The sequence below is a fragment of the Miniopterus natalensis genome, chromosome 13, assembly GCF_054644295.1.
Source record: "Miniopterus natalensis isolate mMinNat1 chromosome 13, mMinNat1.hap1, whole genome shotgun sequence".
Lineage (NCBI taxonomy): Eukaryota > Metazoa > Chordata > Mammalia > Chiroptera > Miniopteridae > Miniopterus > Miniopterus natalensis.
Window position 1 is genome coordinate 63,354,069 of NC_142093.1, and position 27,129 is coordinate 63,381,197.

General features: G+C 48.2%; 1 protein-coding gene across 2 annotated transcripts in view; it reads right to left on the minus strand.

The window, feature by feature from the left end:
* IL1R1 (interleukin 1 receptor type 1) overlaps window positions 1–26,908 on the minus strand; it is a 40,144-nt gene extending 13,236 nt beyond the window's left edge. The window contains exons 1-3 of one of the 2 annotated variants that reach the window (XM_087823737.1): window positions 26,871–26,908; window positions 14,877–15,042; window positions 8,231–8,297 (exon numbers count right to left, since the gene is read on the minus strand). In XM_087823737.1, the coding sequence (XP_087679863.1) occupies window positions 8,231–8,297; window positions 14,877–14,879 (70 nt within the window). In that variant the 5' untranslated portion in view covers window positions 14,880–15,042; window positions 26,871–26,908. Of the gene's footprint in view, window positions 1–8,230; window positions 8,298–14,876; window positions 15,204–26,870 lie in introns of those variants that run through there. The other variant, XM_087823738.1, reaches the window with a different exon arrangement.
* Between the last annotated feature and the right edge of the window lie 221 nt (window positions 26,909–27,129).

Genomic DNA, 27,129 nt, shown 5'->3' on the forward strand with positions numbered 1-27,129 from the left:
GACCCCTGAGCAAGTTATTTAACCTCTCATCCCTTCTGAATTCATCTAAAATCTGGTGGAGATGTAGCAGGTGAGAGATCTGCTTTAGTATAAGATGGAGTATCAGGGACTGGATATACCCTCCCACCTGAACAGCTAAAAAATAGACAAAGTACATGAAACAATAATGTTCAAGACTTTGAACATCAGGGAACAAAAAATAAAAATATCAGAAAGGTAGGAATCAAAGGAGGTGAACCCTATGATTTTCCCAAATTACTGTGTAGAGAGATTCGAGGCCATGACATTTCAAGGAGGAAACATAGGCAAAGTCCAGTGTTCTCTGAGTTGATGAAATGGAGCTGGGAATCCAGGTAAACCAAAAGTTTGCAGGGCAGAGTACCAGAGAGATTAGCACTGCACATGAGGGAGAGGGAAAGGGAGAGGAGAAGGGGGGGAGGAGGGGAGGAAGAGGGGGGAGGAAGAGGGAGCAAGCACTTTGTTGACCTACAGAGAGTCTCTCTCAAGTTTTCAGCTGAGTATTTATTAATGTAAGTATATAAGAAAAACTACCCAAGGCCAGAGTGAGAATTGCCAAAAGGATTAGAGTAAATAATACCTGGAGAACACATAATTCTGGAAATAGTTGCTGTTAACAGCTGGAATGGAAAAACCTCATTGATCATGGGGAACTGGGTAGAATGCCCAGAAGGGTTTTGACTCAATAGATGGGGCAAATAAGCCTACAATAAATCTTCTTCTGATCATGACTAATAAAGTTTAAAAGCAAGATCTGAAATGATGAACTATTTTCAAGTGATAAACCTGTGACAGAACTCAAGAACATTTTTAGTAATACAAAAATATCCAGCACCCAACATGGTAAAAATAACAATGTCTAACATCTAAACAAAAATTACTAGGCATGCAAAGAACCATGATAATATAACCAATAATGAGGAGAAAATAATTAATACAGAAATAACAGAGAGAGAATTATTAGATAAAAAAAGTAAAAGTTAAAAGTTATTATTATTGTGTCCTACTTGTTCAAGATACTAGATCAAACATGTTGAGAAGAGACATGAGAGCTTTTTTAAAAACAAATTTCTAGAGATGGAAACTGCAATGTTGACTTAAGAAAAACAATGGATGTGATTAATGGCAGCTTTGACATTGCAGAAGAAACGATTAGTGAATTTTAAGACATAACACTAGAAACTATTTACAATTAAACACAGAGAAAAAAATAAAAGAACAAAAGTAACAGGCATTGGTTAACTGCAGGACAACTTCAATATATGTTATAGGAATCCTTGGAGAAGAGGAAAGGTCAGTGAAACAGAAAAAGTATTTGAAGGCATATAGATTGAAGTTCTTCAAGATTTAATGAAAAAGAGGAATTCACAGACCCCAAAATCACAATGAACCCCAAGCAAAAGAAACATGAAGAAAACTCCATCAAACACAGAAAAAAAGGATGTAGACTTCTTGCTGGAAACAATGCAAGCCGGAAGAAAGTGGAAGAAAGGTAAATACTGAAAGAAAAAAATCAACCTAGAATTCTATGTTCAGTGAAAGTATCTTTCAAAAATAAAGGCAAAATAAAACTTTTTTTCATATTTATATAAGCTATAAAAATTCATCATCAGTAGACCTACACTGTCAGAAAAATATAAGAAGTCCTTCAGAAATAAGGAAAATAATATCAGATGAAAAATGAACCTACACAAAGGAATAAATATACCAGAAATGTTTATTACATGGGTAATTATAAAATAATGTTTCTTATTATGTAGATCTCTTAAAACAACTGCATGCTTAAAGTAAAAATAGTGTATTGTGAGATTTATAACATATAAAGTAGTAAAATGTATGGGAACAACAGGGCTAAGTTCTAGAATGTTTTAAGTTTTTTATACTACATATGAAATAGTAGATAAACAGTGATAAATAAAATATGGGTATGAGAAGCCGCAGAGCACTTATTTTTTTTAATTGATTCAGAGAGAGGAAGGGAGAGAGAAAGAGAGAGAGAGGCATCGATGTGAAACATTGACTGGTTGCTTCCCACGCCCCAACCAGGGATCAGAACCTGCAACCTGGGCATGCTCCCTGACCAGGAATCAATCCACCACCTTCTCGTGCACGGGGCAATGCTCAGACCAACTGAGCCTCAGGGGCCAGGGCCCCAAGAGCACATATATAAAACAAAAACAAAAACAAAAACAAAAACAAAAACAAAAACAAAAACACCTACTAGGTGTGAGCCAACACAGGAGATAAAATGAATCATGAAACTCCCCAATCAATCCAAAAGGCACCAAAAAAAAGGAAAAAATAACAAAGAATTGATGGGACAAATAGAAACTAAAATAGTAAGATCCTGAAATTAAATCCAAACCTACTAATAATCATACTTAAAACTTGTAATGGTCTAAAAACCCCAACCAAAAGGCAGAGAGAGTCAGATTAGATCAAGTCAGAAGGCTGTAACTGTGTGCTACCTCACACACACACGCACACACGCACATGCGCGCACACGCTTTAAATATAAAGATACAAATACGTCAAAAGTAAAAAAAAAAGAGGGGAGACTATACCATGTTAACCATGTTACCAGGGTTAATCAAAAGAAAGTTTAAATGGTTATTATATTGTTAACAACCAAAGTAGATTTTATTATGATAAGGAAGTCATTCACCAAGAAGGACACAGCAATCCTAGACCGTAGGAGAGCTAGAAAACCCACAGGGATAGTCAGAGGTTCCCATACCCTACTCACAGTAACCGACAGAACAAGTAGCACAATTAGATAAATATCAGTAATGATACAGGTGATCAGAACAACAAATTTGGCATAATTGATATTTATAGAAAATTCTACCCAACAATTGCAGAATATACATTTTTTAAATAAACACAACAAACTTACCAAGATATACAACATTCTTGCTTATAACCCAGTAATTGATACATTTAAAAGGATTCAAATTAGACAAAGTATGTTCTCTGGTGGCAATGGGATTCAATTGGAAATCAATAACAGAAAGCTATCCAGGAATTCCCAATATGTTTGAGAAAATGTTTCAAATGAATATAAAATACACTGTTAGCTGGGAAGCCATACTGTTCTAATTTATCAGCTCTATAAAGTATGTTCAGATTTGAACGTAACTTCCACAGTGTGCAGAAGGCAATCATAAAACGTATTATTCATAAAAAATAAACTAAAACTAAAACACACACTTCTAAATAACCCATGAGTCAAAGAAGAAATAAAAAGAGAGATTAAAAAGAATTTTTTAAAATTTCTTATTAATCCTCACATGAGGATATTTTTCCATTGCTTTTCAGAGAAAGTGGAAGAGAGAGAAACATCGATATGAGAGAGACACATGGATTGGTTGCCTCCCGTATGCACAGGCCCTGACCAGGGCTGGGGATCGAGCCTGCAGCCAAGAAACGTGCGCTTGGCTGGAATCAAACAAGGGACCCTTCAGTCCTTGGGCTGATGCTCTAACCACTGAGTCAAACCACGTAGAGCTTAGAAAGTCTAAGTACATTTTGACTGAATGTAAGGAAAACACAGCATGTCAAAACTGATGGTATGGCCTGGGGAGGAGGGGTGGGAGTGGGGTGGAGGGGGTCAGTGGGGAGAAAAAGGGGGGCATCTATAATACTTTCAACAATAAAGATAAATTTAAAAAATAAACTGATGGTATGCAATGAAAACAGTGCATAGAGGAAAACTGACAGCACTAAATGCCTATATAAGAAAAAAGATATCAAACTGATTACTTCAGTTTCCACTTAATAAATGAGAAAAAAATTGCACCCAAAGTAAGCAGAAGATAAAAAATAATATAAATCCAAGAGATAATCAATGAGCCCTGGCCAGTGTGGCTCAGTGGTTGGAGCGCCCACCCACACACTGAAGGGTCACAGGTCCGATTCTCAGTCAAGGGCATGTACCTGGGTTGCAGGTTCACTCCTGGCCCAGGTTGGGGCACGGGGGGAGGCAACTAGTCATTGTGTCTCTCTCAAATCAATGTCTCTCTCTCCCCGCCCAACTCCCTCCTTCACACTCTCTTTAAAAAAAAAAAAAAATCAATGGAGAGAATATCCTCAGGTGAGGATTAACACACAAAAAATCAGTGAAGTGGAAAACAGAAAAATAAGAGAGAAAAATTAAAGATATCAAAAGCTAGCTCTTTCGGAAAATCAATATGATTGATAAAATCTCCAGCCAGACTGATTAGGAAAAAAAGAAAGGTGACATCTCTCAAAGAAGTAATAAGGAAATACTAAGAACAAATTTATGCCAATAAATTCAACAACTTATGTGAAACAAGCAAATTCCTTAAAAGGCATAGACTGTAAGAGCTCCCTCAAAAAGAAAGAAATAACCTAAATATAACCTTACAGACATTAAAGAAATAACCTTACAGATATCAAAGAAAATAAATTTGCAGCTGAAACCTTCCAACAAAGAAAATGTGGGGCCTAGAGAGCGTCACTGATATATTTATGGAAGAAACAACACCAATTTTACGCAAACTCTTGCAGAAAACGGAAGAGTCAGTAACATGTCCCAATTCACTCTATGAGGTCAACGTTACTCTAATACTAAAACTAAAGACATTACAAGAAAAAAAAACAACCATAAGCCCATCTTCATCATGAACATAGATGCAAACTTTCTTTAAAACAGTTTAGCAAACTGAATCCGACATTATATAAAAAATGGATAGTACACTATGATGTATGTAACATCCTAGAAATGCAAAGTTGTATTCACATTAAAAAAAAAATCAATGAAATTCCATATACTAACAGAGTTTAAAAGAAAAACTATATAATCATCTCAAAAGATACAGAAAAGGCAACTGACAAAATCCAACATCCATTCCTAATAAAATCTCTCAGCAAACTAGGAATAGAGATGAACTTCCTGAATCTAATAAACGACAGCTATGAAATACCTATAGCTCCATATATTGTAAAATTAGGAGTAAGGTTAGGATGTCCACTCTACTCACTTCTCTTCAACATTATACTGGAATATCTAATTAGTACATTAAGTCAAGGAAAAAAATAAATGGCATCTAGATTGAAGGAGACAGTAAAATGGCTTTATTTGCAGACAACACAATCATCTACGGGCAATATACTATGAAACCTACAAGAGACCTAGAAGGATCAGTAAATTGTAATGTAAGATGAATATGCAAGATTGAATGGGTTTGCATATACTAGCTAAAAACAATTAAAAACTGAATTTTTAAAAATATCTGTTATAATGGCTTTAAAAGATATGAATAGGATATTATGGATAAATTTGACAAAAGATGCATCAAACCTATCCAATGAAAATTATAAAATAGTGCTTAAATAAATTAAACAAGATCTAAATAAATGAAGAAACACATATTCTGTTCATGGATCAGAACACTCAATATCATTAAGATGCTAGTTTTCCCCAAACTAGGTTACATTCAACTCAAACCCCATCAAAATCTGAGCAGGACTTTTTGTACAAATTAATAATCTGATTGTAAAATTGATATATAATTAGTCAAAACAACTTTGATTTTTAAAAGAACAAAGCTGAAAGACACTGCCTTATTTCAACATTTATTATAAAGCCACATGAATTAAGACATTGTAGTGTTGGCATAACGATAAATAGGTCATTGAACAGAATAGAGGTCCCAGAAATAAGTTGCACAAACATATTCAACTGATATTTTACAAAGGCACAAAGGAAACTGAGTGGAGAAAAGATAGCCTTTTTAATAAACTGGATATCCCCATGTAAACAAACAAAACAAACTTCTGAGCTTTTGAGGCAGAATTTCCAGAATGGCAGAGTGAGGGTTTCCATAAATTTACTCCTCCATTAAAAAAACAAAAAGACTAGAAAATTTTCAAAATCAAAGGGTTGCAACAATCAGAACATTTATTTTAAAAAACCACACCAGCAGCAGCTGCATCTCAGGAGAGTTGCAGGATTTGTGGCTTTATAATTTAAACCACTTTCATTCTCCTCTCTTTCCAGCTCTACTACAAATTGTGAAAACCAGCACAAGAGCAGACCAGGTTCGGAGCCCCTCAAGAAGTCCCGTTCCTGCCCAGCCAATGTGGCTCAGTGGTTGAGCGTCAATCCATGCAATGGTTCGATTCCAGGTCAGGACACACGCCCAGGCTACAGCCTCAATCCCCAATAATGGCTGTGCAGGAGGCAGCCAATGAATGTTGATGTTTCTCTCTCATTGATGTTTCTCTCTCTCTTTCCCTTTCCTTTCCTCTCTCTCTAAAATCAATAAAAACATATTTTTAAACAATTATTTGAAAAGAAAAAGTCCCATTCCTGAGCACTGCCACAATTTGACCTCACTGGCAACTCTGTGGAAAAGTCACACTCACAGAGTGGTGTTGTTATTGCCCTGACTCAGAGCTCCACAGGAAAAGCCCTATCTCTAGAGTGTTTGTTTAAAAAATCAATCAGTGGCAACTGTTTAACACTGCAGCTGCCTGAAGCTGTGATACCAAATTGAGACAAACAAGAATCTGGACAAAAGGAAAAGGAAAATCTGGGGAACTAAATGGCCATCAGATTTGAAAAGCTCTAATATATTCTGGATAATCCAGAAGGGTGCATATGTATGAAAGACTGTGTATATGCCCAGGGAAGACTAGAGAAGGCACCAATCTCTGAAATATGGATGACCTTAAGGTCATGCACAAGCAGGAAGTGAAGACTAAGACAGAGTTGTGAACAGCCTAAGTGTTGAAGGCATACTTCAATACACACACGGTCCTTCAGCAAAAGGTAGAAGACTTACTGTGTCTAAGGCAATTTCTGACCAATCATTAGATGACTAAGCAGAGACTTAGGTTGCCATACACTACAGGAAACAAAGATGAACACGAAACTTCAGGAAGAAACAGCTACATTTTCATTCTCTTGATTGTGATGATGATTTTAGGGGTGGATATGTCAACACACCAAACTGTAAACTTCAAACGTGTCATTTATTACATGTCAATTATAACCTCAATAATGCTGCTAAAAAAACAGAATTGAAATAAAAGTGGCTAGGCACTTAGCATGGAACCTGTGCAGAACAACGACTCGTAAGTATTTAGATAATGGGGCTAGCAGTAGCAAAAGCAATAGCAGTAATAAAAAGAATAAACCTAAAGTAAGGTCTCAGCTAGATATATACTCCTATTTATCTGGGGTTTGCCCCACCACTCCGCGAAAATTGTTCTGATTAATGTCACTTATGACTTTTAAGTTACTAAGTCAAATAAACAACTTTCAGACATCCTCTTGCTTAGCATATCTGCATTTGACATATATTATTACCCAAATGACCTCATCTCTTATCACCTCCTTCATCTGTTACTCTGCTCCAACTATAATGGTATCTTAGTTCCTGGAACATGCCAGAACTGTTGGCCTCAGGGCCTTAGCACATGCTGCCTCGAATGCTTCCCCATCCCCAACTTTGTATCTGTATGGCTCCCTCCTTCAAGTTTGACTCAAAAGTCAGCTTCTTAGTGAGCCTTATCAAATAATTTAACTTTCTGCCACCCGCCCCCAATTCTAAAGCTTTATATCTTCCTTTCCTGCTGGTTTTTCCTCTACACTTATCACCATATGACATAATAAATATTTAATTATCTAACCCTACTTTAATGCAATCTACCTGCAGGCAGATATTTCTCTCTGGATTATTCACTTCTGTATCTTCAGCACCTAGTGTTTGGCACATGGCAGGGGCTAAATGCATTTGCAGTAAGGGGGAAAGGGAAAGAGGAAAATGAATAAAGAAAGAAACAAAGAGCTGCCTCTTGATCATTTTCACCTGGATTCATAACGACTGCAGTTAATTCCTCTTCCTAACAAAAGCCAGGGTTTCCTGTATCACACCCTTCAATCAGCAACACAGTGGGAGAGACCTAGACTAGACACTGGAGACCTGGATTTAACTCCTGCTCTGAAACTAGTGACATGACCTTGGGCTCTTAACCTCACTGGACCTGTTTCCAAATATGTAAATGAGAGAATGAGAAGATGCTGAAAAGAATACTCATCAGTACAGTTCTATAACCTGGAAGCTCTGTGTCCTGGGATTCAACAGAAAAGGTAAGAAAAATGGCTCTGACAGATAAGGTCTTCATGTATTCTAAATAATAGATTCTATTAGCAGATGATAACACACAGAAATGCTTAACTTACCAGCCTCCAGAGAAGATATCAGTTGAGTTATGAAATAAAGAAGCCTGAGTAACACTTTCATATTCTCCTAGAGAAACAGGAATGAAAGAAAAACAAAAATTAAAAATGTGATTATTTCAGAGACTTTCAAGATGGCAATAGAGTACATGAATCTTGAGCTCACCTCCTCCCAAAACCAAACTGGAAATACAACTAAAATGGGGAACAATTACCCTGAATAACCAACTGAGGACTAGCTGAAGAGGAGTCTTATAATCAAGGATTTGCAGAAAAAGGCACACTGAGACTGGAAGGGTGGAGATGCAAAAGAGGCTGGCCTCACTCCCATGACAGCAGCTGAGGACAAGAGGGATATGTCAGCTGCGGGGGCTTTCTTCTAAGAAGTGTGAGGCCTAAATCCCAGGCCAGGCTCCCCACCCCAGAGCACCAGAGCTGTGAAAAGGCATCCACATAGCCTCCAGCTATAAAAAGTGGCAGGGTTTCTGTCCACCAAGGACAGGTGGAGTCCGCTGGAGACACAGGCCCCCTTTCAAACGGCAAACTTTAAGGAGGGAGGGTGGTGTTGATTAGAGTCACCTGAGGAGAGTCTGTGGTTTGTGGCTCTGGGGAGAGTTATGGGGGGACAGCTGCCAGGAAACCTGTACTGAGTCATTCTCAGATATCACAGTAGCCATCTTTCTTGGGTGGAGCAATCCTTTCCAAGCGGCATTAGCCTGAGGGGAAGCAATTACCCCACCCTCAGGAATCCCTCTCATCCCACCCTGTGGATCTTAAGCCCCGCTGAGGAGTCAGCAGCACAGGCAGGGAGTAGAAGTCTGGGCAATCTCAAGGGGTATCAGGGACTGGGTTTGGGGCAGGGTGACACCTGCACTTTTCCCATGAACCTGACTGGTGCTTCCCTTTCATGAGAGATCTGACAGAAACACCCTCCTGGTTTCTGGCATACCCAATCTCTGGGCTCTAGAGGCCCCACACGCCTTACTACTAGAGGCTTCACCCTGCTGAGGTCAGGTCAAAATCCAGGACAGACTCAGTCATCTGGTTCAGGAAAGTCACCTTTCCTGAGGTCTGAATGGCAACTCCCCCTCACAGGAGAGCCACTAGTGCCATCCTCCCTATTCCACGAGAGGCTTTCAGTGAATAAGCCTAACAGGCAGCTGGCAGGTAGAAGAAGGTGGAGGCACATTGCAGGGTGCCTTGGTACAATTGCTGACCCACCCCGGGGCCCACTACTAGTAAAAGCTGGCCTTGGAGCAGTTTGGTCCTTCCCATGTGTAGCAAAGCCCAGAAGAGGCAGCCACAAACTGTGGATTGCTTGTAGCTTCAAACAGGTTGCCAGGCACAAGACAGCATCTGACACTGGCCAGCACCAGAGTCCTTCCCAAAGTGACCAGAGCCAATACACCCAGTGGCCAGCTTCAAAAAACACTAGGGCAGGATCCTAGAAGTTTCACAAACAGCATATCCAAAGGGAAATCACAGCAGGCCCTAAATTCTCCTGAGATGAATTCCACTTTTTTATTTAAAATTTTTCTTTCTGTTTCTTCATTTTTTTTCCTTTTTTAATTTTTTTTCTTTTCTTATCCTTTTAATTCTTTCTTCTTTTCTTCTTCTTAAATATATATATATATGGTTAGCACCTGCGCAGCAGCTCACACACCTAGGTCAGGGTTGAGTCTCATGGTCAGCCAGCCTGAGGGTCAATCCCATGCATGAACAGTCCAACAGCAATCAAGATTCAATAGCAGCAGGGCCCACATAACCCACACAACATTCTTAGCGCATCCAGCTCAGGATATCAAGGAGAATGCACCACTGGGTTCCACAGGACACCTAATACATAAGGCTAAACTACAAAGACTGAGAGTCACAGCAGATCTGTCTAATACATAGAAACTAACACAAAGAGGCAGCTAAAATGGGGAGACAAAGAAACAGGTCCCAAATAAAAGAACAGAAGGAATCTCCAGAAAAAGAGCTAAATGACATGGAGGCAAGCAGTCTATCAGATATAGCGTTCCAAGTAATGGTTATAAGGATGCTCAAGAAACTTAGTGAGAACCACAACAGCATGAAAAAGGACATAGAGACCATGAAAAGAACCAGTCAGAAATGAAGAATACCATATCTGACAACAAGAATACACTGGAAGGAATAAAGAGTAGGGTGTATGAAGCAGAGGATCGAATCAGTGATTTGGAAGACAAGGTAGAAAAAAACACACCCAATCACAGCAGCTAAAAAGGAAAAAAAAAAAATTTAAATTAGGACAGTTTAAGGGAACTTTGGGACAACATGAAGCATAACATTTGCATCACGGGGGAAATCAGAAGGAGAAGAGAGGGAGCAAGGGATTGAGAACCTATTTGAAGAAATAGTGACCAAAATGACCCTAACCTGCTGAAAGAAAATGACACACAAGTCCAGGAAGTGCAGAGAGTTCCAAACAAGATGAACCCAAAGAGACCCACATAATTAATTAAAATGGCAAAGGTTAAATACAAAGAGAGAATTTTAAAAGCAGCAAGACAAAAGCAGTCAGTTACCTACAAGGGAGCACCCATATGACTTCCAGCTGATTTGTGAAGAGAAACATTTCAAGCCAGAAAGATTTGGCATGAAATATTCAAAGTGATGAAAAACAAGGACCTGAAACCAAGGCTGCTTTACCCACCAAAGCTATTATTTAAAATTGAAGGAGAAATAAAGAGATTTCCAGACAACCAAAAGCTAAAGGAGTTTGTTACCACCAAAACAGTATTACAAGAAACGTTAAAGGACTTGCTTTAAGAAGTAGAAGAAAACAAAACAAAACAAAACAAAACAAAACAAAGGAATGTAGTTAAAAAATAAAACAGCAATAAATACATACCTATCAATAATTACTTTAAATGTAACTGGCTTAAATACTCTAAACAAACAGCATAACATAGTTGAATGGATAAGAAAACAAGGCCCATGTATATGCTGTCTTCAAGAGACCCACCTCAGAATGAAAGACACACTCAGACTAAAAATAAAGGGATGGAAAAAGATATTTCATACAAATGGAAAGGAAAAAAAGTTGGTGTAGCGATACTTATATCTGACAAATAGATTTTAAACCAAGGCTACAGTAAGAGACAAAGAAAGACACTACATAATGATAAAGGGAACAATCCCACAAGAGGATATAACCCTTGTAAATATTTATGCATCCAACCTAGGAGCACCTAAATATGTAAAGCAAATCTTGATGGACATAAAGGGAGAGATTGACAGTAATACAGTTATAGCAGAGGATTTTAACACCCCATTGACATCAATGGATAGGTCTTCCAAACAGAAAATCAACAAGGAAACAGTGGCCTTGAATGACACACTAGATCAAATGGATTTAATTGATACCCTCGGAGCATTCCACCCAAAAGTAGCAGAATATACATTTTCAAGTACACATGGAATATTTTCTAGGATAAACCACATGTTAGGGCATAGAACAAGTCTCAACAAATTTAAGAAGACTGAAATCACAGCAAGCATTTTCTCCAAACATAATGCTATAAAACTTGAAATCAATCCCAAGAAGAAACCGCAAAACACACAAAGACATGGAGGCTAAATAATATGTTACTAAACAATGAATGGGTTAACAATGAGATTGAGAAAGAAATCAAAAGTTACCTGGAAACAAATGAAAATGAGAACACAACAACCTCAAATCTGTGGGACACAGTGAAAGCAGTCCTAAGAGGGAAATTCATAGCATTACAGGCCTACCTCAGGAGACATGAAAAAACTCAAATAAACAATCTAACATTACACTCAAAGCCCAAGTAAGTATAAGAAAGGAAATAATAAATATTAGAGCAGAAATGGGGTTATCTGTAAGAATGTCAACAATAAAAATAAAGAAAAAAATGTCATATTCCAGAAAATCTCTAAAACTACAGACCTGTCCCTATCTTCATCCCCAAGTCACACTGATTAGCTAGTCTCTCTACATCATTAATATGACCATGCTTCTGGGTAGGAAATGAGGGTGGGGGAAGGGAAAGGGGAATAAAGATTTTTAACAGAACTGGGGACAAACTCAAATAGCTTAAGATTAGTAAAACTTGCATCACCTGTCCCAATATTCATTTCTAGTCTTGAATACCATTTAAATTTCCCAAACATCTTATCTACATTGCATCCAAAGCAGTCAATTTACTAGACTCTAAACCAGCTTATGGCTACTTACGTGGATTTGGTCCCTACCTGAAATGTACCCCACTAACAAGATCCACTCTCAAAAGCCCCTCCACGTGTCCAGGTCCAGCTCAAAGTTCAAACCTTCATCTTATAAGGTAAGACACTGAATTATTTGTATAAAATTATATAGCTGCATGAAAATGCACCAAAAAGACTAAAAAAAATATCAACATGTTAAAATTGATTTGGTTCTTGTGGTTGGGTAGGTTTTCCCTTCTTTGGAGATTTCATCTAAAATTTCTCTAATGAGCATTCATTAATTGTATCACGAAGTAAAAAACAAAAGCAAAGCCTCCGCAGTTCCCCTTCCCCCGTGTGGCTTAGGTGGCCACACCAGCACAGCGTCAGCTACAACAGGCACAGGTCAGCCACGCGCTTATGTATTAAACTGCGGTCCTGGTAACTTACTTTACTTACATGACGCTTTGTCCACATACATGGCAGGGGTGTTAACAGATTAGGCCCTTGTTTCATGCTGGAGGAGATCATACCATTGCCTTATCTACAAAAATGTCACTAAAATAACAACAATCGCATGTGAAAAAGAAAAAACTCAATGTCACCTACCTTTCTAAACTTCTTAAGCCCAAATGAAGTTAACGCTCAGCATCCCCTCTTCCTTTCTCAGCGTCCCTGTACATGCCCTGAATGGGGACCTGCATGTGCGGTAAGTTCCAGTCTTGGACCCCCATGGAACTTTTGCACACCTCTGTTCGAGGGCCCAAGTACCTTACTCAATAGGCCCCAACCCAAACTGTCCAGCACACTTGCTGCCCACCCCAAGACAAGCCCGGCACTGCCCTGCACCAGGAGGGCAGAAAGCCCCGCACCGCAGCCCGCAGCCCTGAGCTCGGCACTGGGCGCCCTCGGTCGGGGCGCGCGGGCCGAAGGGGAACAGCGAGCAGACGAGCTCACCCTCCACCCACCCCAGCGGCAACGCCCGGAGCAGACACACGATGGGGGTCGGGGTTGCGTGACCAGAGACAGTAAGGACAGTGTAAATGGGACGCGCGAGGCTCCCGAGACGAAACAAACCCTGCTGTTCCCCAAAAGGACAGAAATTCCAAGGGTGAAGCCAAAGCTGCCAGCCTTCGTCCTGCCGGGTGCTGGGAGGCTGGCCAGGTCCCAAGTGCCTCCACATCTGTGTTCTATGTATGCCAGGCAGAGTGCCAGTGCCAAAGACAAAATTTTTTTAATTATGTAAAAAAAATTACATAAACAAAGTAAAATGCCGAAGGAGAGCCTTCTTCTCAGCCACACGCTGCGCCCCACAAGCCCACTGACAGCACCCAGCCTCCGTGTCTCAGCTCCCCCATTTGACAAAACAGGGACTGAGACAGCGGTTCTCTGACGGTTGTTGTGAGGACTGAGTTGTTCTCACTTAAGGGCCAAGAAAAGCTTCTGGCAAATGGTCAAACTCCAAAGTTACCATAACAAATCACCCCGTGCTCTGATGACAAATACAGGCTTTGATAAAATGCCCTCAGACGTTCACTCACTTCTTTTTTCATTCACTGCCAAGTTCAGCAATTATCTATTGAAAATCTACCGCATGCCTGCATCTACGCTTGGCTCTGGGGAAAAAATAGAAATGATGACCCAGGGCCTGTCTCAAGAAGCTCATCAGCTGGTGGGGAGTATGGGGGAGTGTCCATGGGAGCAGACACGCCCAGGGCCTGAGGGAGACAGGCCCTGACTCAGCCTGGAGGAGGGCTCCCAAGAGGTGTTGGGGTGCTAGGGAAGGCACAGACGAGACTGTTTGGAGCATAAATCGAAGGTGGTGCCACCAGACAAAGCTGGAGAGGCTGAAAGTGGCCGGATAGATAGGGAGGGTCTTCTGAGGCACTGGAGCTACACTGCTCAGGTGGCCAAAAAAAATCACTGAAAGATTTGAAGCAGCGGGGCAGGGTACAAGGAGAGAAGATGCAGGGTGAGCCAGCCAGCAGTGAGAGCAACAGAGAAAGGGGCCACATCTGAGGGTTCTGGGGCTCACCAGCCCTGATCGGCTCAGCTGGGACCAGCACAGGGCAGGCCCAGGGAAGGAGGGAAGGTTCTGGCATCCGGACAGCCCGAGGAGCCGCCCAGAGGGTGTCCCTCCTGGCAGCACTGGGCCTCAGTCTCCTGGGACTAGGTGAGCAGTACTGCCTCCACCTGAAAGCCAGGCTTTGAGTGTGAGGTGAGGGTGAAGTGGGCCGGACAGCAGGCCTTGGGACATGCTGGGGCTGGAGAGAGCGGACACTGGCTGGGGAGCCGTGAGCATACTGGGTGCAGCTGCAGCTCTGGGGAGAGGAGCCCTGGGGAACGAGTGAGCAGTGGCTCTCAATGGGGTTGCAGACACCTTCAGAAACCTGATAAAACCATGGAGTTATCCCAAAGAAAAATGTAACGAAAAAATAAAATATTTTTTGTGTACCATGGGAGGTTTTCCGGGACCACCTGAGCTGAGGGTGCAGGACTTCAGCGGATGGTGGGGCCCTGGGGCAAGCCAACCTGCTACCTCCTTTTCTGGTAGGAAGGCCTCTTGTAGGAAGTGGTCCTGCTGCTCAGGAGAGAGTCACCATCTTTGGGGGCACGTCTGCCTGGGGAAAGAAGAGCACATGTGGCATAAGTTTGAATGAAGAACCTTAAAGTCACCGATTGCCACACACATCTCAACAGGCATCAAAAAAAAACAAAGCTTACAAAATGAGTCATTTGTTTAAGGAGTGTACATCCCACAGTTTCAAAAAACAAAGTCACAGGTGAGGAATACAAAAAGACCGCACCAGGTCTTTTTGATTAAAGGCACAGACCTGGTACTTTTCTGGACACAGAGATGCAGAAACGAATCAAATACCTCTGGGGACCCTGCAGCCTGATGCACCTGGAGAACAGAGCTCGGAGGAACACACGCGGTGCCGGTGCGAAGCAAAGCCACAGGCCCTCTGAGCACAGCCCTCGGCGCCCGCCTTTCCCACGCCAAGCGGGCGGTGCCGCACCGCAAGGAACACAGCCTGAAGCACCTTCGGCGAGGGCGAGCTGTGCCTGCCCCGCGCGTCCCGCAGGCTGCTTCGGCAGTTCACTGCTGGTATCCGGGGCCCCCTAATTTTTGAGGTCTGGATCACTTCCTGAAGCCTTCGAAAGCTTGCAAGGCCTAAGCCTTGAACTCCTGTCCACAGAACTGCCCGCCCAACGTTCTGCTTCCACAAAGTGAGCCAACTACTCCCTACTATTCACTCAGACTTATAAGAAGGGACGCAGCCTAACATTACCGTTCCAGAGGACAGTGGCTCATCAGCATGACTCACGACACACCACGAAATCGGAGAGGACACCGAGTCCTCGCACCTCCACCCAGTGTCCCCCGACCTCCCACAGTGTGTCCCAGAAAGGCCTGCTGCTGACAGGAGTCACTGGGAGAACGTCAGAGAAATCAACAGGTGGGGGGGAAGGATGGGCAGGAGGAACGAATTTATCTGGAAGGCCACCTTTACAGAGGAGCTGACACCCTGCGTCCCCTAAACACTTCACTTTCCCTCTTCTTCTTTGCAAGAAATTTTATATTCGCTTCCCCCACTTCCCCTCCACTGCTCAGCAGCACTGCCAGCGGCCTCCTGCGCCCCGGCCGCTGAGACACCCCGCCCAGGCCACCACGAGCTCAGCCCTCACGCAAAGGGCCGTCTCCATCTCACTGGGCGGCTGGGCAGCACCTGCCTCCCCCCCCACTGACTTCCGGGGCTGAGGGCCACCCCGCTCCTCTGCCTTCTCCCGCTGGCCGCTGCTTCTGGGCTCTTCGCTTGCCCGTCTGCACTTGCAGTGCCATTCTGCCTCGCCGCGTTTCCCGGGGCTGTCGTTCACTTCTATGCATGCTAGGGGCCAGCTCCTTCTGCGACCCTGCCCAGCTCTGAGCAGATTCGGATCAGAAGCCTGTCCCAGGGGCCCCTGCAGACACCACTTCCTCCCCAGCCAGGCGTGCCAAGTCACATAGGTCTCCCCCTGGCATCAGCGGGTGGCTCCCTGGTTGCTGGCCTTCCCCAGCTGGGCCAGGGGAGAAAAGTCCCTCTCCTTTCCCACACCCCTGAGGGGAGCTCCGTCAGACACATCTCACATGGGAGGGGGACAGTAAGAGGGAGGGAGGGGGAGGGATCCCCCCACCATTTTGGCATTAGGCTACGTAGGGGCAAAACTCTGGCCCAGAGTCAAGGCGCAAAGGATGCAGTATGGGTGCTGAGTGTAAGCCAGAGCGCAGGGTGCTGAGTGTAAGTCAGAGCGCAGGGTGCTGAGTGTAAGCCAGAGCGCAGGGTGCGGAGTGTAAGCCAGAGCGCAGGGTGCTGAGTGTAAGCCAGAGCGCAGGGTGGGAGTGTAAGCCAGAGCGCAGGGTGCGGAGTGTAAGCCAGAGCGCAGGGTGCGGAGTGTAAGCCAGAGCGCAGGGTGCTGAGTGTAAGTCAGAGCGCAGGGTGGGAGTGTAAGTCAGAGCGCAGGGTGCTGAGTGTAAGCCAGAGCGCAGGGTGCTGAGTGTAAGCCAGAGCGCAGGGTGCTGAGTGTAAGCCAGAGCGCAGGGTGCTGAGTGTAAGTCAGAGCGCAGGGTGCTGAGTGTAAGTCAGAGCGCAGGGTGCTGAGTGTAAGCCAGAGCGCAGGGTGCTGAGTGTAAGTCAGAGCGCAGGGTGCGGAGTGTAAGCCAGAGCGCAGGGTGCTGAGTGTAAGTCAGAGCGCAGGGTGGGAGTGTAAGCCAGAGCGCAGGGTGCTGAGTGTAAGCCAGAGCGCAGGGTGGGAGTGTAAATCAGAGCGCAGGGTGGGAGTGTAAGCCAGAGCGCAGGGTGCTGAGTGTAAGCCAGAGCGCAGGGTGGGAGTGTAAGCCAGAGCGCAGGGTGCTGAGTGTAAGTCAGAGCGCAGGGTGGGAGTGTAAGCCAGAGCGCAGGGTGGGAGTGTAAGCCAGAGCGCAGGGTGGGAGTGTAAGCCAGAGCGCAGGGTGCGGAGTGTAAGCCAGAGCGCAGGGTGCTGAGTGTAAGTCAGAGCGCAGGGTGGGAGTGTAAGTCAGAGCGCAGGGTGGGAGTGTAAGTCAGAGCGCAGGGTGCGGAGTGTAAGCCAGAGCGCAGGGTGCTGAGTGTAAGTCAGAGCGCAGGGTGCGGAGTGTAAGTCAGAGCGCAGGGTGGGGAGTGTAAGCCAGAGCGCAGGGTGCTGAGTGTAAGTCAGAGCGCAGGGTGCGGAGTGTAAGTCAGAGCGCAGGGTGGGAGTGTAAGTCAGAGCGCAGGGTGCGGAGTGTAAGCCAGAGCGCAGGGTGCTGAGTGTAAGTCAGAGCGCAGGGTGCGGAGTGTAAGTCAGAGCGCAGGGTGGGGAGTGTAAGCCAGAGCGCAGGGTGGGAGTGTAAGCCAGAGCGCAGGGTGGGAGTGTAAGTCAGAGCGCAGGGTGCGGAGTGTAAGTCAGAGCGCAGGGTGGGGAGTGTAAGTCAGAGCGCAGGGTGGGAGTGTAAGTCAGAGCGCAGGGTGGGAGTGTAAGTCAGAGCGCAGGGTGGGAGTGTAAGCCAGAGCGCAGGGTGGGAGTGTAAGCCAGAGCGCAGGGTGGGAGTGTAAGTCAGAGCGCAGGGTGGGAGTGTAAGTCAGAGCGCAGGGTGGGAGTGTAAGCCAGAGAGCAGAAACGCAGGGGCGCCCTACCTGGCGTCTGAAGGCGGTCAGGAGCCACACTGGAGAAGGGAGAAAACTAAGGAGTCAGGGGAGGGCTCAGGGCCCCAGGCTGGGAGGCTGAGGGGAGCACCGGAGGCCTAGAGAGGGAAGCTACCGATGCCAGAAGGAACGCGGGGGAGCAAAACCTCCCTTCTTCAGAGGCAACTTTGCAAAGTCCACCGTGACTTTTAAAATTGGTTTATAGTAAAATTCAAAATATAATTTTAGAAAATACGGACGATAATAAAAAGTCACAGATTCATTTCACTGTGTGATTTTTACAGATGAATCTTCCACACAAAATAAAATGATTAAAGGGGAGAAGATTAACTCCCCAGTAAATTAACCAGCATAACACACTGCTCCCTCTTCCTACTTGAGATGCAATGATACCTACGTTACCCATGAGTTTCCCGACGCCCTAACACCCCCTCTAGAGCAGCTTCTGCTGACATGCAGCGGCCAGGTGGTGGCCGAGGTACGTACGACACCCAGCTCAGGTAGCGATTCCACCTCCACCTGCCCGGTCTGCTCCCTGCAGGAGAGCAGCTGTGAGCACAGGAGCCCGCCTTCTGGGGCAATCACATGGAAAGCGCCGTGTGGACTGTCCAGGTATGGCTCCCAGTACTTCTTGGTGATTATGACATTTCAGAAACGTCGGTGTGGAACAAATGACCATGTGGTCCATGGAACTTACATATGAAGCTACTTGTTTATTAAAGATGAAAATGCACATTTGAGACATGGAGCAATTCCTACTAGACCCAGAATGATAAATTTCAATGGGAACTAAATTACAAAAGCAGAGATTAGGTAAAAGAATTAACAATGAACATACTGGCCCCAAACAGAAGCCCCTCCTGTCACTCTGCACACCCAGTGCATGACATGAAAAGTGACAGCTGGGGAGCAGAGGGGCACAAGGACCCAAGCAGCCTCCTCAAGACTCAGGGCCCCAGTGCAGGGGAGGGCGCATTTGTTCCCACTATGAACACACGGCACCTATAACATCTTCTTGTTCCTGAGGGATTCCCCACATTGGGAATCTTGCCTTCCAAGACAGAAGCCAGGCACGCGACCGAGGTGGCATCCATGGGACACCCTCAACACCATGAGGATGCAGGAGCAGCGTAGCTGTACTTGTGGGGACAGTGGCAGCTGAGGCCCCTGGCGCTGGTGGCACTGTCCCAGTGCGTCTGACAGAGCAGTGTCTCACGCTGTTTCTATCTACAGCAACCTCCAAGCCTAACTCCACAGCCCACTTCCAGCTCCATCCCATATTGTGAGGGGCACTTAGCATGCAGAGGTAGACATCCCAACCCTCCTGTCCACATCCATCACCCCAGCGAGGCCCTGGCCACTGGGCATATCAGAAGCTCACAGACCGTGGATCCACGGAGACGACCAGGAAGGAGCCCGCAGAGGCCCTGCACTCAGAGTCCAGGCTGTTCGGGCAGGGAATTCCAGCTGTCCCACTGGGGACGTGGATCATGGTCAAGAGGGAGGTGCTGGTGGGCACAGGTTCCAAGTGGGCACATCCTCTTGCCCTCCAGACTCCCGGCCACGCCAAGGCACGTGGCTGGCTGAGAAGCAGGGCAGAGCCCTCAGGGCCTGGCTGGGGCCTCTCTTGCCTGGGTCTAGGGGAAGTTTTGCAGCAGCCAAGCCTCTGCAGAAACCCGAGAGGAGGGATAAGACAGCAGCAGGTGACTCCTTCCAGAGACCAGAAGCAGCAGAGCCCACCTTCTGCAACGGAAAGGAAACCCTAGTGGCACTTTCCACATTCCACCCACCAGCTCACTCTGCACAATGAGTGCCCCGAAGTAAACAGCGCAATTCAAGTTCTCGCCCCAACACTGATAACACAAGTACGCGTGTGTGCTTGACATGGGTGCAGATGTATTCAGAGAACGAGGCTCCAGCTAACTGACTATCACTGAGAAGTGACTGAGGGTGAGCCCTGGACAAAGCGAGGACAAAAGCAGGCTCTTCAGCTCACATGTAACAACCCCCACGTCCTCCTGAGAACCAGTGGAAACACGTATGGAGAGCAGGTCACGGTATTAAAACAAAACCCAAAATGATGGTCTTCACCTTTTAACACAATAGTGTTAAGGCCAAAACTGTCAGTTTTAAAGACAAGGTGTAAAAACACTTCCTTACAAAGCCAAAGGACCACACGATTACAGAAAACATGAGAATTCTGTACTTACCAACAAGAGAAATTATAGGTAGCCAGGGAACTCAGAGTCTCTCTCTCTCTTCCTGGGGTACTGATCTTACCCACAGACTTTCTGGGGGGAGATATCATTTTTATATTAGAAAAAGTATGGCAATATTATGAAGAGGAAAGAAAAATGTCCAAGAGATGAAACATGAGGCACCAAAGAAACAGCCCTTTCGGGGAGGTGCCTGAACTGCTCAGCTGAGCACTCGCTCTGCGTGTCCCGAGAGAAGCCCTTTGGTAGGAGAGCTGACAGGCACGGTCCTCCATCAACACCCGAGTCACTGCAACCCGTCCCAGTCGCAAGAAACAGAAGGGCCGGGCCCCACACACTCACCCTGCGGGGCCAGGCAGGCAGAGCACCCAACCCTGACCACAGAGGCAGCTCCCGGGACGGAAGGACAACGTGGGAGTGAGCCCGGAGGAGCCTCCATGTGTGACCTGGCTGCTTCCGCTCTGCAGAGATGGGCACACACAGCCCTCCACACGGACACCTGTGCGTTCACCGTGGCTCTCGGAGACGCTCCCTGAGATGAAGCTCCACAGAACTACAAGCAGCAAAACCACTGCCCATCAGAGGCCAAGAAACACGCACACCCAGAAATCCTGACGCCCCAAGAAACACAAAAAGCTTGACAGCTTTCCGATCAGCAGATGGATCCAAAGCCCAGCTCACGGTAGATTTGTGTGACTTATTTACCCATAAAAATGAAGCAACAAACGCTTTTTAATCACCAAGGCCCTCATGCACCGGGTACAAGGGAAGGCAGGGGCAGTGCAGAGCTTGTCGGTGATGCTATGACATCTAAGTGTCCAGCTGGCAGGAGGCCCGGCCCATCTGCTCGGGGGCGTCACAGGGTTTTAAGGGGACAGGGAAAAGAAGCAGAGAGGAATGTAATTGTTGTCACCTGTCACAAGACAGCTACAGACAGAGTGCGCCTCACCCCAACCTCTTAGCCACTAGGTTGGAGCTCAACAAGCTCCCCGTTTTGCCCCTTCCAACCTCCTAGGGCTCCTGGACAACGGGAACCAAACCCAGAGATGAGACGGCTCTTGTCTCCTGACTTCTGTCCTCTGTAAATGCTCTGCCTGCCCTCCCTGCTCCCTCTGCCTGCCCTTCCCGCTCCCTCTGCCTGCCCTCCCAGCTCCCTCTGCCTGCCCTCCCCGCTCCCTCTGCCTGCAGCACAGCTCCCTCTGCCTGCAGCACAGCTCCCTCTGCCTGCCCTCCCTGCTCCCTCTGCCTGCCCTCCCTGCTCCCTCTGCCTGCCCTCCCCGCTCCCTCTGCCTGCCCTCCCTGCTCCCTCTGCCTGCAGCACAGCTCCCTCTGCCTGCAGCACAGCTCCCTCTGCCTGCCCTCCCTGCTCCCTCTGCCTGCAGCACAGCTCCCTCTGCCTGCCCTCCCCGCTCCCTCTGCCTGCCCTTCCCGCTCCCTCTGCCTGCCCTTCCCGCTCCCTCTGCCTGCCCTTCCCGCTCCCTCTGCCTGCCCTTCCCGCTCCCTCTGCCTGCCCTCCCTGCTCCCTCTGCCTGCCCTCCCCGCTCCCTCTGCCTGCCCTCCCCGCTCCCTCTGCCTGCCCTTCCCGCTCCCTCCAGCCTGCAGCACAGCTCCCTCTGCCTGCCCTCCCTGCTCCCTCTGCCTGCCCTTCCAGCTCCCTCTGCCTGCCCTCCCCGCTCCCTCTGCCTGCCCTTCCAGCTCCCTCTGCCTGCCCTCCCCGCTCCCTCTGCCTGCCCTCCCTGCTCCCTCTGCCTGCCCTCCCGGCTCCCTCTGCCTGCCCTCCCCGCTCCCTCTGCCTGCCCTCCCCGCTCCCTCTGCCTGCCCTCCCCGCTCCCTCTGCCTGCCCTCCCCGCTCCCTCTGCCTGCCCTTCCAGCTCCCTCTGCCTGCCCTCCCCGCTCCCTCTGCCTGCCCTCCCCGCTCCCTCTGCCTGCCCTCCCTGCTCCCTCTGCCTGCCCTCCCTGCTCCCTCTGCCTGCCCTCCCCGCTCCCTCTGCCTGCAGCACAGCTCCCTCTGCCTGCAGCACAGCTCCAGTGGAGGCACTAGCCCGAGGCTCTGACGCTGAGTCCTGCCACACCAGACTTGTCAAAAAGTTGACTGAGAGAATGTCCCTGAGCACTGCGTCCAGTCAGGTGGGAACAGAATGATCTATAAGTAGGGTCTCAGAGGACTAGGCTTTCTCCAAAAGAATTTTTAATGGTTTTCATTTCTATGGGGTTTGTATGGAGGTAAAATACGCATACAGTAAACACACAACAGATCTTAAGTGTACAATTCCATTAACTGTGACAACTGTATACACCAGGAATATTCTTTCAGGATATAAACCAGTCCCATCCCCCCTAAAGCTCCCCAGTGACCCTTAGTTAACACCCCCACTGCACACACCCCGCTGTTCTAATTTCTATCACCGTCTTCATGATCCTTGGACAGCTGATGTGAGTGTGCGAGGCACAGCGAGCTCCCACCCCGGCTGAACCTGCCTCTCCGGGCGCACGTGCACTGGGGCTTACTCACTTCCCACCAAGTGTGAGAGCAAAGCTGTGGTTCTCTAAGGGCCAGTGAGGCCCTGAGGGAGCATTTCGGAGCCAGTGGGCAGAGAAGGCCTTCGGTGCTGGGAGCCCAGGGATGCTGGATCTCCAGAGCAATGGGAGGCAGTTCTGCCCAGGAAACACTGTCCCTCACCCTGCACAACTTCCAGGCACCACACAGCCATTCGTGCCAACGAAAAATGTCCTCTTTCATTTCTGAGCCCAGCACCTAACCCATCCCACATTTACATAAAATATGTGTGTATTGTTGGCGCACTTTTCATACACACTGAATTTCCCAGCAATGCAGCTACCGTGAGCATTGAGAGACTGGCCTTTGACTATCACTGAGACCTTGACCGAGAGCCACTCATCACTCAGTGGTGCCTGGATCTCCGGGAGGCAGGACCCATCCGCTCTGAGGGCAGTGGTAGCTGTCCTGTGCTGTCCCACAGGCCACAAAGCAGGGGCTGATTTCAGCAGGTTCTAGCAGGCTCTGCCCCAGCATCCACACACCAAAATATACCCTTTTAATACAAATTACCTTCATATATTTTTTACATCTAGCTAGTACATTAATTATTTGGAAATTATGTTGTAGGTAAGTTTCATTATATTACTTCAGAATTTTAAAAAAGGTGTTTTAAATATTTGCATTAAAGGGGATACTGGGCTTTGAACACGGTGCACAGCCTGAACTAACCTGGCAGCACCAGACTCTTCATGAGAGTCTTGGTCAGGAGTCACTGGCTGCATGTGCAGGGCTCCCTGAGTTCTGCAGTTTGGGAAGCCAGATATGAGGAGCCCACGGTGCCTCGACCCCCACCCATTAGCACCCTGTCACCAAACTCCACTTTCACTGGGAGTCACTTCAAGAGACAGTCTCAAGCTTGCTCTTCATTGGGGACCTTCAGGAGGAAGTTCTGGCTTCTCTGTCCCAGAGACGCCTTCACTTCTCTTGCCCGCAACACGGACCACTGTGCAGCAGGCCTCTCTCCACTGCCTGCAGGAGTATGCATCGGTGCTGTCAACCCTGGCTACATGTTAGAAGCACTTGGGGGCTTTAAAAATACCCGTGCCTGGGCACAGCACTGGACATGCTGCGCTGTTTGCTGTGTGGTCCAAGGTACAGGCTGGGAGGGGCACCGGGCTCACCTTCGAATATGCAGCTCCGCATGGCAACTTTATAAGTATATAGTTCAATGAGGTTTACATTGTACAGTAGGTCTCCCGTATCCATCGGGGATACTTTCCACGACCCCCAGGGAATGCCGGAAACCATGGATAGGACCAAACCCTATACATACTATGCTTTTTCCTGTACATACTCACCTTTTCACTCAAAGGAAGCGCTGTACGGCTTCTCTCTGGCACATCCAAATTGCCAGCAGCACTATTCTTGCACTTTGGGGCCGTTATTAAGGAAAATAAGGGTGACCTGAACACATGCACTGCGGTACTGCAACAGTCCATCTGAGCAGTGACTGAGGGACAGGGAGCGTCCACAGCGTGGAGACGCTGACAAAGGCACGATTCCCGTCCAGTCCCAGGAGGACGGAGTGGGATGTGCGAGATTTCATCACGCTTCTCAGGACAGCACACAACTTAAAACTTAAAACTTATTTCTGGAATTTTTCATTTAATATTTTCAGACTCTGGTTGATCATGGGTAACTGAAACCGTGGAGAGTAAAACTCTGGATGGGGGGGAGCGACTGTATTAATTTCTAAACTCAGGCTCCACTTAGTCTCTACTCTTTGTCTCCATGTCTTGTTTCATCCTGTGTTTAACTCACAGCATCTTATAAATCCTTTCCAGAGTAGGTAGGGATGAAAAGTTGCCCGTTATTCTGCCATGTGCATGAAAAGAAGACACGGTGCAGAACCCGAAGAACATGAAGGCGTGCAGGTGACCAGGGGCCTTGAGTAACCCCAGGCCTCTCACACTTAGTGGGATCACTCTGGTGCCAGGGTGTCTGCCTTTTCTCATGAGCTGGGCTCGGCCCTGGCGCAGTGGGCAACAAGGCTGCTGACAGTGCAGATCCTGCCAGGCCACCTGACAGCCTCAATGAGAGGAAAAGGCAAACTGAGTGCCTGAGGACAGTAGCAGGTGGGAAGATGGGGCTGGGCCTGGCCAGTGAGCCACAGTGCCCCTGATGAGGCTGTCCTTTAAAGCGGCAAGTTCACAGGGGGCCTGTCCGGTAGCACCACCACCATCGCCTCCGCACCTCCCTGCCCCGAGGCTGCGGCAGTTACACTGCCATTGTCCAGCTTTGCCACTCTGAAAAAGGGACGTTCTCTCCACATCTCTATCTGCTTCCAGGGCACACCCACCTCCCACGGGTGCATCCCAGGCACACGGTCCCATCCGCCTCGTGAGTGCACAGCCAAGCACAAAGTATCTCAACAGCCCTGCTGTTCTTGTCCCCCCTCTTCTCCACCTCTCCACTGGGGGTGCTGAGCAGCATCCTGCTGTGAGCAGTCAGTGTGCCCTCACCCTGTTCAAAGGGGCAAATTTCATAGCACCCCCTTATGCCGAGAGACTGCAGACGTCCTGTGACACCCCCTGAGCACCCCTGTCCAGTAGCAGGCAGGACTTTCATCTGTCTTAGTCACGGCTCTATCATCTTCAGCACTTCGAACAGTACCCAGCACACAGCCGATACTCCGTAAGCGTCTGTTAAATAAATAAGTGAATATACTACCAAAAATGTTTCACCAAGAGGGAAGAAATCACTCGAACGACGCTGAGTGTTCCAAAGCTGCAAGGGAAGCCTGTGCCACATCACGCCACACAGGGCTCAGTGGAGCCTGTTAGACATGAAGGGTTTAGCCCTGTGAGAACTCCGGTCAATTATCCTTTCTGGAAGCACATGGAGGGCATCCAAGAGTGGACGGGATGCTCCACACACAGTGGAATGTCAGCTGACCAAATAAGGCTGGAGACCAGCCAGGGCTCCACACCCTCCTCCCACCAAGTCCCCTTCCCAAAGGCCCTACACTTTTGTCCAGCACACAACATAACAGAGGATATGAATATAGAATATTAAGTGAAATAATAAATAGGGTATTAAATAAGTAAGAAATTAAAGGAGTCAAGAGAGAAAAAGATTCCCATAGCTGTGTAGGAAATTAGGGAGGAAGAGGGTGCCCCGCGGCCCCTGCACCCTCCTGCCTCTCCATGGTCATCAGTGGGCACGGAGGAGTTCCGTTCTGACTTCACCCTCCAGGAGCCTGGCACGGCATGGACAGGAGCTGGGCTCGCCCTCCCCCCCATCAGTGGCCCTCAGCCGGTTTCCATGCTCTCGAGCTAAAACCACTGAACGAGCCCATCCGAGGAGCACCCCCTGCGCCCAGGAAACACTGCGGACAGCTGTCGGGCAGGAGTTCACACACCCTGCTGGGCAGCATTCCTCCCTGCCGGCTGGGCAGGGAAAGCCTGGCAGGCAGCGAGGCTGGCGGCTTCCTGCCACAGAGGGGAAGGCGTGGGGTTGGCAGGCAGGGCACTCGCTTGCTCTGGGTGCGGGTCCCCAACAAGCTGGCCCCTGGCTAAGCTCCGGCCTCCGTTCACCTAAAGAGTCTGGGAAGACACAGGAGCCCTACGAGCTGCAAAGTGCCGGCAGGGCTGCCGCAAGCCGCGAGTGCCCCGGCGTCCGCGGCGATACCTCCCGCGCCGCCCCGACCTGGAGGCCCGCAAGCTGCCCTCCCCCCGTGCGCGCGGGGCGTTCGTCCGACCCTTCCGAGCCTAACCCCTGGGAGGGGAACCCCTGAGCCCCGGGAGGGCCCCTCCCGAACCCGCTCCACTCGGCCGGGCACAGCGCTGCAAGCGGCCGACACGCGGCGCACCCCGCGCACCCGGACGGCCGGCACGCACGCCCCCGGCCCGGCCGCCCCCGCCCCGCTCCAAACGGGAACAGAAACGGGTCGGCAGCACCGCAGCCTCAGCCCCCACCCTAACGGTGCAGACCGAGGGGGGCTCGGAGAGGACGCCTCCCACGCGCCCGGCCCTGACCGTCCGCGCTCCTACCTGGCGCGCCGCGGGCCGTGCGGGCGCAGCGTCCTGCGGGGCACCGGGGGCCGAGCGAGGGCGCTCGGGGCGGCGCGGCCGTCACATCCCCGCGCTCCGGGGCCCGGCCGGCCGCGATCCCTCCTCCGAGCGGCTGGGCGGCGGCACGAGCGGCGCGGCCGGCTCCGGGGACTGCGGGGCGCGACTCCCGGCCAGCCCAGCCCCGCGCGGGGGCGGGCGCAGCGGAGGCCGCGAGGCGGGGCCGGCGCCCCCGGGAGCC